The 12,023-nt window shown below is 58.5% G+C and overlaps 2 protein-coding genes across 6 annotated transcripts in view; one reads left to right on the top strand and one right to left on the bottom strand.

Annotated features, from left to right (window-relative positions):
* Positions 1-7,559, top strand: part of ZBTB17 (zinc finger and BTB domain containing 17) — a 29,395-nt gene extending 21,836 nt beyond the window's left edge. For 2 of the 3 annotated variants that reach the window (XM_033114531.1, XM_033114532.1), the window contains exons 2-15: positions 1,454-1,660; positions 2,620-2,808; positions 3,056-3,196; positions 3,515-3,640; positions 4,203-4,441; positions 4,544-4,686; positions 4,766-5,066; positions 5,438-5,525; positions 5,617-5,733; positions 5,825-5,945; positions 6,167-6,297; positions 6,618-6,827; positions 6,933-7,022; positions 7,103-7,465. In XM_033114531.1, coding sequence (XP_032970422.1) covers positions 1,454-1,660; positions 2,620-2,808; positions 3,056-3,196; positions 3,515-3,640; positions 4,203-4,441; positions 4,544-4,686; positions 4,766-5,066; positions 5,438-5,525; positions 5,617-5,733; positions 5,825-5,945; positions 6,167-6,297; positions 6,618-6,827; positions 6,933-7,022; positions 7,103-7,386 — 2,387 coding nt within the window. In that variant the 3' untranslated portion in view covers positions 7,387-7,465. Of the gene's footprint in view, positions 1-1,453; positions 1,661-2,619; positions 2,809-3,055; positions 3,197-3,514; positions 3,641-4,202; positions 4,442-4,543; positions 4,687-4,765; positions 5,067-5,437; positions 5,526-5,616; positions 5,734-5,824; positions 5,946-6,166; positions 6,298-6,617; positions 6,828-6,932; positions 7,023-7,102 lie in introns of all 3 variants that reach the window. The other variant, XM_033114533.1, reaches the window with a different exon arrangement.
* Positions 7,560-8,901: 1,342 nt separating this feature from the next.
* The window catches only part of SPEN (spen family transcriptional repressor), a 74,054-nt gene continuing 70,932 nt past the window's right edge, over positions 8,902-12,023 (bottom strand). Inside the window, exons 12-15 of one of the 3 annotated variants that reach the window (XM_033114528.1) lie at positions 11,267-11,758; positions 10,908-11,102; positions 10,502-10,660; positions 8,902-10,050 (exon numbers count right to left, since the gene is read on the bottom strand). In XM_033114528.1, the coding sequence (XP_032970419.1) occupies positions 9,919-10,050; positions 10,502-10,660; positions 10,908-11,102; positions 11,267-11,758 (978 nt within the window). In that variant the 3' untranslated portion in view covers positions 8,902-9,918. The remainder of the gene's footprint in view (positions 10,051-10,501; positions 10,661-10,907; positions 11,103-11,266; positions 11,759-12,023) is intronic. The other 2 variants (XM_033114529.1, XM_033114530.1) reach the window with 2 other exon arrangements.

Below are 12,023 nucleotides of genomic sequence, written 5' to 3'. Positions count from 1 at the left end.
TTCTGAATCACAACTCAGAGGCTGGCACCCTGTGACACGCGGCCTGTGGCCACTGCCACATCCCCCCTTACTTGGTGGAGTACTGCTCACCTACCGTGTGACTTCCCCCAGCTAAGCAAATACATAGCCCCAGACTGAAAAGTTCCCCGACGCCACGGGTGGGTGGGCTGGCTTTGTGTCCTTCAAAGCCGATCTGTGCTGCGTAAGCCACGCGTTTGCGAGGGGTGGCTTTCAAGGTGGCTCATCACAGCCAGACAACCGTACATGGTCACTGTAGCTCCAGGGCTGCAGCGTGGTGACTCACCCCCCAGAGGCTGATGTAACGGGAACAGCCAGTGAGGGGCTGCTGAAACCTGGGGGGCTGGGAGCCTCAAAGTGTCCTTCTCCTCAGCCCAGAAACAGCCTGGGGCAGCTCTGAGCAGACTGGCCTCAGAGAAGAGATTCTGGAAGAGCTGGAAGAGAAGCCACTGCCACTTACGAGATTCTGGGCCGGGGTGGGACAGCCTGGCACTGTAGGATCTCTGTCATGTGGTCCCAGGGCATGGACTTTTATTTTGAAATTGGCTCTTTCTCAAAAGGACTTGCTTATTTTCCCTAGAAAATGCTGTCTTGAGACTGACTGGTGTGGTGCTGAGGGGGAGGGGAGAGCTATTTTAGATACTTATTTAGTCATGGCTTGTGCAGTTCGTGACCACTGGGCACTGGGCCATGGAATTTTTCTGAGCACTTTTACTTGAGACAGTTGTGGGATTTCCAGGCATTAAGTGGGGCCTTTGACAGAGAAACTGCAGCCAGGCCAGCAGCTCTTGGGGTCAGGATCAGAGTTCATTCTTTCTCCAGGGACAGCCTGGAGGTTCCTGGAGGCAGAGGACTCCCCAGCTTTATGCAGTTCCCTGAGCCTGTGAATCAGAGAGGGAGGGAGGGGGAGAGAGGGGGAGAGCTCACCCCCGAGGGAACTTGCACAGAGCCCGCTGAGTAGGACACATCTGCCTTCCCGTCACACATTTCACCTGTGTGTGACAGAATTAGAAAAATAAGAAGCAAAATAAAAGGGTTTTCCTAAAGCCAAGTGTATCCAATTGAAAGATCTGTCCTTTATTCTAAGGTTATGTCATATATTCTTTTTGTAAAAAATGTTAAACTGACCATGTTTTTTAAAAGCGCTGACAGTAACCAGTGCTTGTTTTTTGACTTTTTAATGTCATTAACTGGCAAGATACCAGAGTGGCTGTTTCGTGTTGGTCCCTCGATACTTCTTGGTTTGGGGAATTTTCCTGGCCAGTGAACCCAGGCGTCTAGGAGCCACTGGTCGGTCTTCGCGTGCGGACGGACATCTGGAGTTGTTTGCCCTCCCTGTCCCCCTGCACTTCTCACCTGGGCGTGCTGGGGCTGTGTTCAGGCGGGTCGGCGTCCCGTCTGCGTGCTAACACGAAGGCCCTGTGGCTCTCCCCAGCCATGGATTTCCCCCAGCACAGCCAGCACGTCTTGGAGCAGCTGAACCAGCAGCGGCAGCTGGGGCTTCTGTGTGACTGCACTTTTGTGGTGGACGGTGTTGACTTCAAGGCCCACAAGGCGGTGCTGGCGGCCTGCAGCGAGTACTTCAAAATGCTCTTCGTGGACCAGAAGGACGTGGTGCACCTGGACATCAGTAACGCAGCAGGTACCCCGCTGGGGCCGGGGCCGGAAGTGGGGGCTGACCCTGTGCCATGCCAGGCCCTCCCGGGAGCAGCGCCTTCAGGCCTCCCACACAGGACCCACGAGTGTGTGGGCACCAAGTTCCTACCGCGTTGTGAGGGCCTGTTTTGACGAAGTGGGTGGTCAGGGGAGAACTGGCAGGAAGGGCCCCTGATGAGCTCAGGAGTGAACACAGGACAAGCTCGTCAGGAGGGACAGCACAGGTGGGCTCTGAGCCCCCGGCCCTTTCCATCGCTGAGTCGGCCCGAACCCCCTATCCCAGCACTAACCGTGATGGGGTGGCAAGGCTTGGGGCCGGGAGGGCTGTCAGGAAGACCCTGGGATTGAGGAAGGAACTGGGGCTCCTAGTTTTGGGCTCCTGACCCAGAATGGCATGACATGCCGTGAGAAGGTCGGGCAAGGTTATGTTCCCCCATTTTGTAGGTGTGGAAACTGAGACCCAAAGAGGTCAGGTGACTGGCCTGGAGGTCAGAGGGAGAGTTTGTGGCAGAGCCCTGATGAAAGTCCGTGTGGACACACTGGTTGGAGTGTCCTCGGTGGTGAAGTGGTTAGTGGCAGTGTAGAGAGAGTACAGGGTGGGCATTTAAACCCTCTCCTCCATGCAGGGAGGGCTTTCACACCCTCTGTCCTCCATGTAATCCTCTGTCTTCTGTGTAGGGTGGCCGTTCACACCCTCTGTCTTCCATGCAGGGTGCACGTCACACCCTCTGTCCTCTGTGGGTGTATCTCTGTTCAGAAGTTGTTGTCTGGGCTGAGAATCCACAGGTTGCCCGCCTCTCTGCCAGCACAGGAGATGGGGACATGGTGGCCTGCCACTCCGCTTTTCACAAATCCATGGAGCCTGCCGCCGAGTGGAGCGGCTGGGCAGGCTGCTGGTGCCAGGCCTTGAGGCGGGTCTGTGATGGCTGTCTGTGTCCTTGGCAGGCCTGGGGCAGGTGCTGGAGTTTATGTACACGGCCAAGCTGAGCCTGAGCTCTGAGAACGTGGACGATGTGCTGGCTGTGGCCAGCTTCCTGCAGATGCAGGACATCATCACGGCCTGCCACGCCCTAAAGTCACTCGCTGAGCCGGCCACCAGCCCCGGGGACAGTACGGAGGCCTTGGCCATGGAAGGTAAGATTATTGGCAGGCTTTCTTGAGCAGGTGGCTTTTGATGGGGTCTCCGCCTCTGACCCTCCCTCCGTGTCACCTCTCTGGGTCTCAGTTTCCTCTTCTGGCCTTGCCTGCGTTGTGGAGTGCTGGTGAGGGTTAGCGGCAGTACAGTCTGAGACAGGCTCTCCCCCCGCCCCGCCCTTCCCCAGCTTCTCTCAGAGGTGGGCACTTGATGGGAAATGGCAGGTCTGTCCTGTTCCATCTCTAGGAGGGGACAGGAGAGCCAAAGAGGAGAAGGCTGCTGCCACTGCACTGAGCGGACTGGACTCAGCCGGAGGCAGTCCGCCCACGGGCCCGGGCAGAGAGCCCAAAGAGGAGCGAGGCGGCCAGGCCGAGAGTGCGGCCAGCGGTGAGTTGTGACGCTGGGGACCAGCCCGCCGTCCCATCACGTACCAGCAGCCTGGGCCCCAGTGCAGTGAGGGGCTTCCTTGGGGTAGGGTGGCATAGGCAGCTACACCCCTTGAGCTCAGGTTACCCAGAAGGACCCACTGTTTGTTTTGGGGTGTGTTCTAGCCAGAGCAGAGGCACAAGCAGCCTGAGCTTAGATGTGCTGGCCCCACCCCCAGTCTCTGAGCCAGAGCCACTACCATGGGCCTAGTCCAGGAGAGCCATCTGGTCCCTAGATAGAGTCTCAGTCCAGCCTCCGATGTCCCCATCCCCACCTCAGGTGCAGAGCAGACGGAGAAGGCTGACGCCCCCCGGGAGCCACCGCCAGTAGAGCCCAAGCCTGACCCCACGAGTGGCATGGCTGCTGCTGAGGCTGAGGCTGCCTTGTCGGAGAGCTCGGAGCAAGGTACCTCCACCCAGCCCTGGCCAACCCCCACCATGCGTCCCCCCCAGGTCCCTCTCCTCCTCCCTCCAACTGACCCCACTCTAAGCCATCCTTTCACTTCAGCTTTTGGGCTGACATCTTTTCTCATTCTCGAATTTGGACATCAGTTTCTTGGTTGTGCACGCTGGCTGCGCTTCTCATTAGCACAGAAGCATCGCTGACCCAGGGCTGGCACTTCTGTCCAGGTGCAGAGCGCCATAAGGGAGCCTTGCAGCCCGCAGCACCCCTCTCCCTCCCCCACCCAGTACTTGTTGGCTGACAGCGCCCTTCCTGCTGTGCAGCCCGCTGGGGACCCCTGTGGCCTGCCTGCATCTTCCCTGCAGCAGGTGTCCTGGTCAGCAGTCTCCCCTGACCAGTGCTGGCACCATTTATCAGTGGCGCCCAGACATTGCCAGGCCCCTGCTAGGTGACGTGGCCAGGTGCCAGATCGGCCTCCTGGCATTTGCCTGACTCTGAGGTCACATCCCTTTGGAGGCCCCCTCTGCCCTCCCAGGCGTCTCAGTTCCTGCCCTTCTCCTGGCAGAAATGGAGGTGGAGCCAGCCAGAAAAGGAGAAGAGCCAGAAGAGGAGGACACCGTGCCTACTATGGTCAAGGAAGAGGGGCCGCAGCTGGAGAAAGGAGAGGCCCCCGAGGAGAGCGAGGAGTCGGCTAGCACAGACTCAGGCCAGGAGCTGGGTGCAGAGGCCCGGGGCCTGCGCGCGGGTACCTACGGTGACCGCACGGAGTCCAAGGCCTATGGCTCGGTCATCCACAAGTGCGAGGTGCGGCCACAGGAGGCCACCCCGCCCCGCCCCTCGCCCTGCCCCTTGCCCCGCTTCCTGCCCTCGCCCCACCCCCTCATGCCGCTGTCCCGCGCCCTGCAGGACTGTGGGAAGGAGTTCACGCACACTGGGAACTTCAAGCGGCACATCCGCATCCACACAGGCGAGAAGCCCTTCTCGTGCAGCGAGTGCAGCAAGGCCTTCTCCGATCCAGCCGCCTGCAAGGCCCACGAGAAGACCCACAGGTACGGCGCCCCGCCCGGCTGCTCGGCCCGCGGCCTCGGAGCCCAGCGACCGAGCCCTCCTCCCCTTTCTGACCCCCAGCCCTCTGAAGCCGTACGGCTGCGAGGAGTGTGGCAAGAGCTACCGGCTCATCAGCCTGCTGAACCTGCACAAGAAGCGGCACTCGGGCGAGGCGCGCTACCGCTGCGAGGACTGCGGCAAGCTCTTCACCACGTCGGGCAACCTGAAGCGGCACCAGCTGGTGCACAGCGGCGAGAAGCCCTACCAGTGCGACTACTGCGGCCGCTCCTTCTCCGACCCCACCTCCAAGATGCGCCACCTGGAGACGCACGACACTGACAAGGAGCACAAGTGCCCTCACTGCGACAAGAAGTTCAACCAGGTGTGTGGGGCCGCCCAGCCGGTGGCCAGGCCCTGCTGCCCCGGGACCCCGAGCTCCCGCCTCAGGCCGGCCCTCGAGGACCCAGGCTTAGTGGGACAAGTGGGTGGCCGAGCAGAAAATGACCCTCCCCTGGGATGGCGCTCTTAACTGCTCTGCTGAGGAAAGTGGGAAGGCAGGTGAAGTCAGTGGGGACCAGAGCGAAGTGGGGTGGGGGTGGTTTCCCTGCCACCGCTGGGGCCTGGAACATTCCATTGGCCTTGCGGAAAGTTGGAGCTACCCACAGGCCCCGGGAGGACCAGGAATCAGTTGTTCCCTGCTGGGAAGGCTGCTGTGTTCTGTTGGGTGGCCCTCTGACCCGCTGCCTGGCGCAGGTGGGGAACCTGAAGGCCCACCTGAAAATCCACATCGCGGACGGGCCCCTCAAGTGCCGAGAGTGTGGGAAGCAGTTCACCACCTCAGGTAGGGCCAGGCCTGCCTGGCTGCCCCACGCCCCTCCGCTCCTCAGCCACATAGTGGCGCCCCACGCCAGGCCCTCCCTCGGTCTCCTCAGGGAACCTTAAGCGGCACCTTCGGATCCACAGCGGGGAGAAGCCCTACGTGTGCATCCACTGCCAGAGGCAGTTTGCTGACCCCGGCGCCCTGCAGCGGCACGTCCGCATCCACACGGGTGGGTGAGCAAGCCCAGCGGGGGCTGGGGGCTGGGGAGGGCACACGGGGATGCGTGGGCACCAACACCTTCTCCTGCCCCCCACCCGCAGGCGAGAAGCCGTGCCAGTGCGTGATGTGCGGCAAGGCCTTCACCCAGGCCAGCTCCCTCATCGCCCACGTGCGCCAGCACACCGGGGAGAAGCCCTACGTCTGCGAGCGCTGCGGCAAGAGGTCCTGCCCAGGGCGCTGTGGGGTCCCTGCACTCTGCCCGGTGAAGGGGGTCAGAACACAGACTAGGGCTCGGTGGGGAACTGGGCCGACTGCTGCCCAAGCCCAGGCCTAGGTCCAGGGGTCCCCTACAGTCCAGACGATGAGGCAGGAGGCCCAGCCCCGCTCCCCGGGTCCTAGGCGTGGGCAGTTCAGTGCGAGCCCCTCCCCCTGCGGCCCTGCAGATTCGTCCAGTCCAGCCAGTTGGCCAATCACATTCGCCACCATGACAATATCCGCCCCCACAAGTGCAGCGTGTGCAGCAAGGCCTTCGTGAACGTGGGGGACCTGTCCAAGCACATCATCATTCACACTGGTGAGCGCGTACCTGCCTGCCCGTCTGCCCCGTCCCAAGCCCTGCTCTTGGAGGTGGTGGGAAGGGAGGTACCCTCAGATTCCAGCCTTGGGTGCTTACACTTGCCGTAAGTGGCTTTGAAGGCAGTTCAGTTCAAATGAGGACCCCACTTTCTTAGAGCTTCCAGAAGGTGCAGGGGCCACTGGAGGCTTCTGTGCAGCTCTGGGGGCTGCCCCAGAACACTTCCTATTGGAAAAGACAGGGCTGCTTGGGAAGCTGGAGGCCACTGAGGTCCTCCCCCCTCCCCCAATGGCAGGAGAGAACCTTGCCTCCCCCCCCAGGAGAGAAGCCTTATCTGTGTGACAAGTGTGGTCGCGGCTTCAACCGGGTGGACAACCTGCGTTCCCATGTGAAGACTGTGCACCAGGGCAAGGCAGGCATCAAAATCCTGGAGCCAGAAGAGGGCGGTGAGGTCAGCGTGGTCACTGTTGATGACATGGTTACGCTGGCCACCGAGGCACTGGCAGCAACAGCCGTCACTCAGCTCACAGGTGCGGGCTATGGGTAGCAGAGAGTGCTCACGCGCACCTTGCCTCTGGGTTGGCAGTGAAGGGGCAGGTGCCTCTGGCCTTAGGCCCTGCTGATTCTGTCCACAGTGGTACCAGTGGGGGCTGCTGTGACCGCCGACGAGACGGAAGTCCTTAAAGCCGAGATCAGCAAAGCTGTGAAGCAAGTGCAGGAAGAAGGTGAGAAGGGCTGGCCAGGGTGTGCAAGCCGGTGGACCCCAAGGGTCCTTCCCATCCTGACTGGCCCCCACCTCCCACAGACCCCAACACCCACATTCTGTATGCCTGTGACTCCTGTGGGGACAAGTTCCTGGATGCCAACAGCCTGGCCCAGCACGTGCGGATCCACACAGCACAAGCACTGGTCATGTTCCAGACGGACGCGGACTTCTACCAGCAGTACGGGCCAAGCAGCACGTGGCCAGCCGGGCAGGTGCTGCAGGCTGGGGAACTGGTCTTCCGTCCTCGGGATGGGGCTGATGGCCAGCCCACTCTGGCAGAAACACCCCCTACAGCCCCAGAATGTCCACCGCCTGCCGAGTGAGCAGGCATCCTTCCTCCTGACTGTTTATTTAAGGATGGGTGGCCCCGTTCCCTAGAGAATAAATTTGATTATTTTCTAATGCTGCCTATAGCTCCCTGTGAGGGTGGGGTGGGGAGCTGGCAGCTGTGGCTGATGTCCCAGAAGGGCTGCTCCACTCAGAGACCACACAGCTGAGACCTGCTTCTTGGGGAATGCCAGGCTGTCCCTTCTGCAGAATGAGACTGGAGCCCTGGGACCTGTCTAGAAGCAAGCTGGTTGCTTTGCCCGGGTCAGTGCAGGCAGCACACTCGGCCAGAGCGCATGGCTCCATGCCCCCCATGCCCTCATCCAGTCTCCTTTGGAGGCTTCTCACCTGTTCACCTTGAGGACCCCACTTTTCCTATCTGTCATGGAGCTCAGCTATGACCCCCTCCCCCCGCCTTGCCTAGGGGATGGGGACTGAGCCAGCAGGGGCTGGTCATACTGCTTACCAGGATCCAGGCAACTCAGAGAGCGCCCAGCTCTGGCCATTCAGCCAGAGCAAAGTAGGCTGAGAGAACCAGGCCCAACAGGCCACGGTCCCGGTTCCGCTGGGCTTAGAGAAGCAGGCAGGTTCTGCACTCGCTTCACAGTAACCCTGGCCTGAGGATCAAGGTCAAGCCAGTGCCATGTTTTGGGAACACGTTCTTGCCCTGAATCAATGGAATCTTTCCCACTAGGCTGAGGGCCTGGAGAGAGAACAGAGAGCAGCCAGGAGCTCTGAGGGGGAGGTGGGGGCCACAGCACCGTACACACTAGAAGCAGCAAGCAGGGGAACCTGAGATGCCGTCTCTGCCCGTTTTCCGCAGTTCACCCCAGCGGCTGTAAGCCCTAAGATGATGCCTTCTTGTACCAAAAGTGTAGGTCTGTCTGGAGGAGCCCCTTGGATATTTCAAGTGAGACCCCCAACTCCCCGGTCCTTGTTCCCGTCCCCGCTCTATCCCCCAACTTGTAGTTCGTGCAGCTGCAGGGGGAGCCTGGCCCATCGCCCCCTCCTGGCGGCAGCTACAGGAACACCGTCAGGCCAGGCTGTGCCACTGCTGCCACAGGGCCAGCCAGCACCACCACTGGCAGAGGAAGGGGCAAGAGCTTACCACTTTGTCTTCACCAAAGCTTGCTCAAGATGTTTCTGAGTTTGCGTGAGGGGGTATTTTTACCTGTATCCAAATTTGAAGTGCCTTCCACATTATCCAGGAATCAGTCAGGACCTTGAAGTGTCAGATATTTACAACACAGCAGCACTGGAAAATGGTTCTAATTAGTCTGTAACGAAAATCTCTTGAACAAGATAAAATGATCCTTGGGGAGATTAAGTGGCAGAAAGGAAACAGGTCCAATATACAGACTCGGGGAGGGAGTTGAGGGGAGAAAGCAAAAGTGAGATGAGGACTAGCTATTCCTCATAAGCCAAGGACACTTGGTCCTGCCACCCAAGTGACAATCACATCCACACTTGACATGTTTTGTATTTTTTAATAAAGTTTGTAATCCAATGGACACACAAAACAAAACTGCGCTGAGAAAAACAGTTTCATAAATTAATAAGTGTTAGGAAGTTGGGGGGAGAGGTCAAGGTCACAGGAAGAGGGAAGCCAGTCTTTTTTGTACAGTGTGTGTGTGTGTGTGTGTGTGTGTGTGTGACACTCCCAGGTCATGGGGGCAGGGCCCGTGCTGTACCGAAGCGCACTTATACAAATGAGTGACAATACAAAGTCTGAGTATGAAAATAAGATTTTCTCTGAAAACACATTTTTGGCACAGATTAAAAAAAATGTATGTCAGGGGAATTTGATTTTTTAAGTCAGTATTATATATATTTATATATATTATATATTTATATATACACACATCCCAAGTTCTGCATATCCCACCAAGAAAGAAAATCCTTCTGTTGCTCTCTTCCAATTGTAAACTGTACATCCTGGGTGAATCAAAGATGTGGCGGAAGGAGAATTAAGAAAGGTGACATCCAAATGAGCAAGGGGAAGGAAAGGGGTGGGGACAAAACAACCCAATGAAATGTTCCTTGACCCCAAGGTTTCAGCAGAAGTTGAGTCCTGCGTTCGAGTCCGCGATGTGTGTTCACGTACACCAAGATATCCAGAGTGTCACAGCCTATCTTCACTGTGCAAAAGTCCAAGTCACTAATTTAGTGCAAAGGCAGTTCTGTTTTCTTGTTTCTTAAAAACAAAAACAACAAAATAATTAATTCCACTGCCCTGTTCCTTTTCTCCAAAAAGAGGAGAGAGAAACCCAGCCCCAAGGTGTCTGCGAGTCCATTGGTTGGTGGTCTGTCCTTGGGCTAAATGTCATGTAAACATACAAGTAGCAGCACCACTGCCCAGAGGGGTCTGTCCAACTGAGCTGGGCGGGCGGGCAGGAGGGTGAGGCTGGCCGTCTGGCAGTGGAGTCTCCCCTTCGGCAGCTTCTTCCTCCACTTGGCTGGGTTGTCCTGTGTTTGTTTTTTGCTGCAGAGCCTCGGGAAAATACACCAAGTGGTGACCATTCAGTGGCTCACACAGAGGCAATGACAATCATGAGGTGGGGAGAAATGTTGGAGATGCTGGCGAGAAGGTCGGGGGCCAGACGGGACAGGTGGCTCTCGGAGAACTCGCAGGGTGGGAAGATTTGCAGCACATAGGCGGGCTGGAGAAGGGCATGAGAGAAAAGTGGGAACCCCTGTCTTCACATCACCCACCCCTCTACCATTCTTTTAAACATTTCCAACTGGAGGCCCCAAAGAGGCCCAATGCAGAGAACCAGGTTGAGTGTTTCCCAACCAGCTAACTTTGTCCACCAGGAGAAAACTACGTGCCAGAAAACTAACCTGAACTAACTCCCTGGGAACCTCTTCTACGTCTAAGCTAAAGAAAAAGCTCTGCTGTCTCAGCTATCCCTTGATTGTCTCCAGGATGGGCAATGGCGGCTACACCCATTACACTCTGCTTGTTCCCTGTCCAGAATGCCCTCTGCCTACCTCCTCTGGGAAACTTGCCTAGACTGCCCTAGTTGGCACTGTAGCCCACGCCACCCCATTAGACCTCCTGACCAGCCCCACCTGTGCGCACACCAGGGAAGGACACGGCACGGGGCTGACCTGATTGGAGCCGGGGTTGGGAACGTTGATGATCCCTGCTGCCTGTTTGGCCTGCAGATAGGTGATGAAGGCAGCCTTGAGGGACTCGGTCTGGCTCACGACGTCCTCTTGGTCACGGCCACAGGGCAGAGCCAGCAGCAGACAGTAATCTGTCTCCACCTGGGACGGAGGCAGCTGTCAGTGATCAGGGGCCTCCTCACAAAACGCAGAGGTCTGTCCAACCCAGGGGACTGGGTTCTGAAGGCCCCAAAGCACCCCCTTCCTGAAGCTCACCCGCACATTTGTTGAAGGCGTTTTACACCCCCAGAGGAGACAGAACATGCCCTTGTCATCCACTCCATGACAAGCCAGGGAGACAGGCAGCTGGGAGCCACCCACACCTTACCTCCCCCGGGCCCCATCTCACCGTCATCCTCCGGGCAACCCCTTCCAGCTGTGAGACCTCCAGCCGCATCCTCTGTGCGATCCTCAGTGGGGGGCCTCCTTCAGACAGGGGCAGTGACCGATGCGCTAGCACGTTGTTGCCAGAGACAAAGTGGAGCTGCACAGCAGCTGTGTCATTCTTGAGGGCCAGGAGGCCCTGCCACACAATGGGGTACTTCTGCCAGGAGGAAACAAACAGGAAGTGAGCTCATGGCTGGAGAGCAGAGCCATGCTGGACAGGCCCTAGGCAGCAGCTTGCTGAGCTAGGTGGGGTTCTTACGACATTTTAACATAGCACAAAGCTTGGAGGGCAGTGGCGGGGGGGATCCCTCCTAGGCTTACCTTCAGAAGCTGAACCATATCCACAGGCCTCTGCGAAGTCAAGTGTGGAGAAGAATCTTGTTTAGGGGAGGGCTGGGCTTCAGTGTGCAGCAAAGCCAGTCCTGGAGGGGTGCTGGGGCCTGAGGTTGTGGGGACAAATAATGGCTGCTTTGGGGCAGCCGGAGCAGGGAGAGGGCCCGGGAGGTCAGGCTTCATGGAGACAGACACCGGGGAGGGATAGGAAGTCTGGCTTGTTTCTGCCTGTGCCCTCTGAACCTGGGCATGCGGCTCAGCTGGCCTGTTTGCAGGTATGGTGGGGAGGCGAGGCTGCTCTACTCCTGTCTGGGTCCCCTTCGCCTCCTGGGAGACCTGAGGCATCTTGCTGCTTGGTGGCTGGCCTGGCTGGCTGAGCTGGGAGGGCTGGGCAGGCTGTGTGGACTGCACGGGCTGGGTAGGCTGTGTAGACTGTGCAGGCTGAGCGGGCTGCAAGGGCTCACCTTCAGGAGGGGGGCCCTGGAGTTGGGTGGGAAGAGAAAGGGACAGTCAGAATCTGTTAGGCACAATACCCTGCCCCCAACCAACGGGCTCCGGGCCCCAGGCAGGGTCAGCTGCAGGCACCTCCCATCAGCCAGGCCCATGGAAGGGGTTTAACCGATCGGTGATGCTCTGGGGCATTCAGCACTGAGGGTTCCGGTAAGAGGAGGTCACCTGTCCCCTCGCTCCCCACCCCTGCAGGCACTCCACCAGTTCCCACAAAGAGCTCCTTCCGTGTCTCTGA

Source organism: Rhinolophus ferrumequinum, chromosome 9 (assembly GCF_004115265.2).
Source record: "Rhinolophus ferrumequinum isolate MPI-CBG mRhiFer1 chromosome 9, mRhiFer1_v1.p, whole genome shotgun sequence".
In the NCBI taxonomy this organism is placed as follows: domain Eukaryota; kingdom Metazoa; phylum Chordata; class Mammalia; order Chiroptera; family Rhinolophidae; genus Rhinolophus; species Rhinolophus ferrumequinum.
Note: the sequence above shows the minus strand (reverse complement) of the source record. Positions and strands in the feature narration are given on the sequence as shown.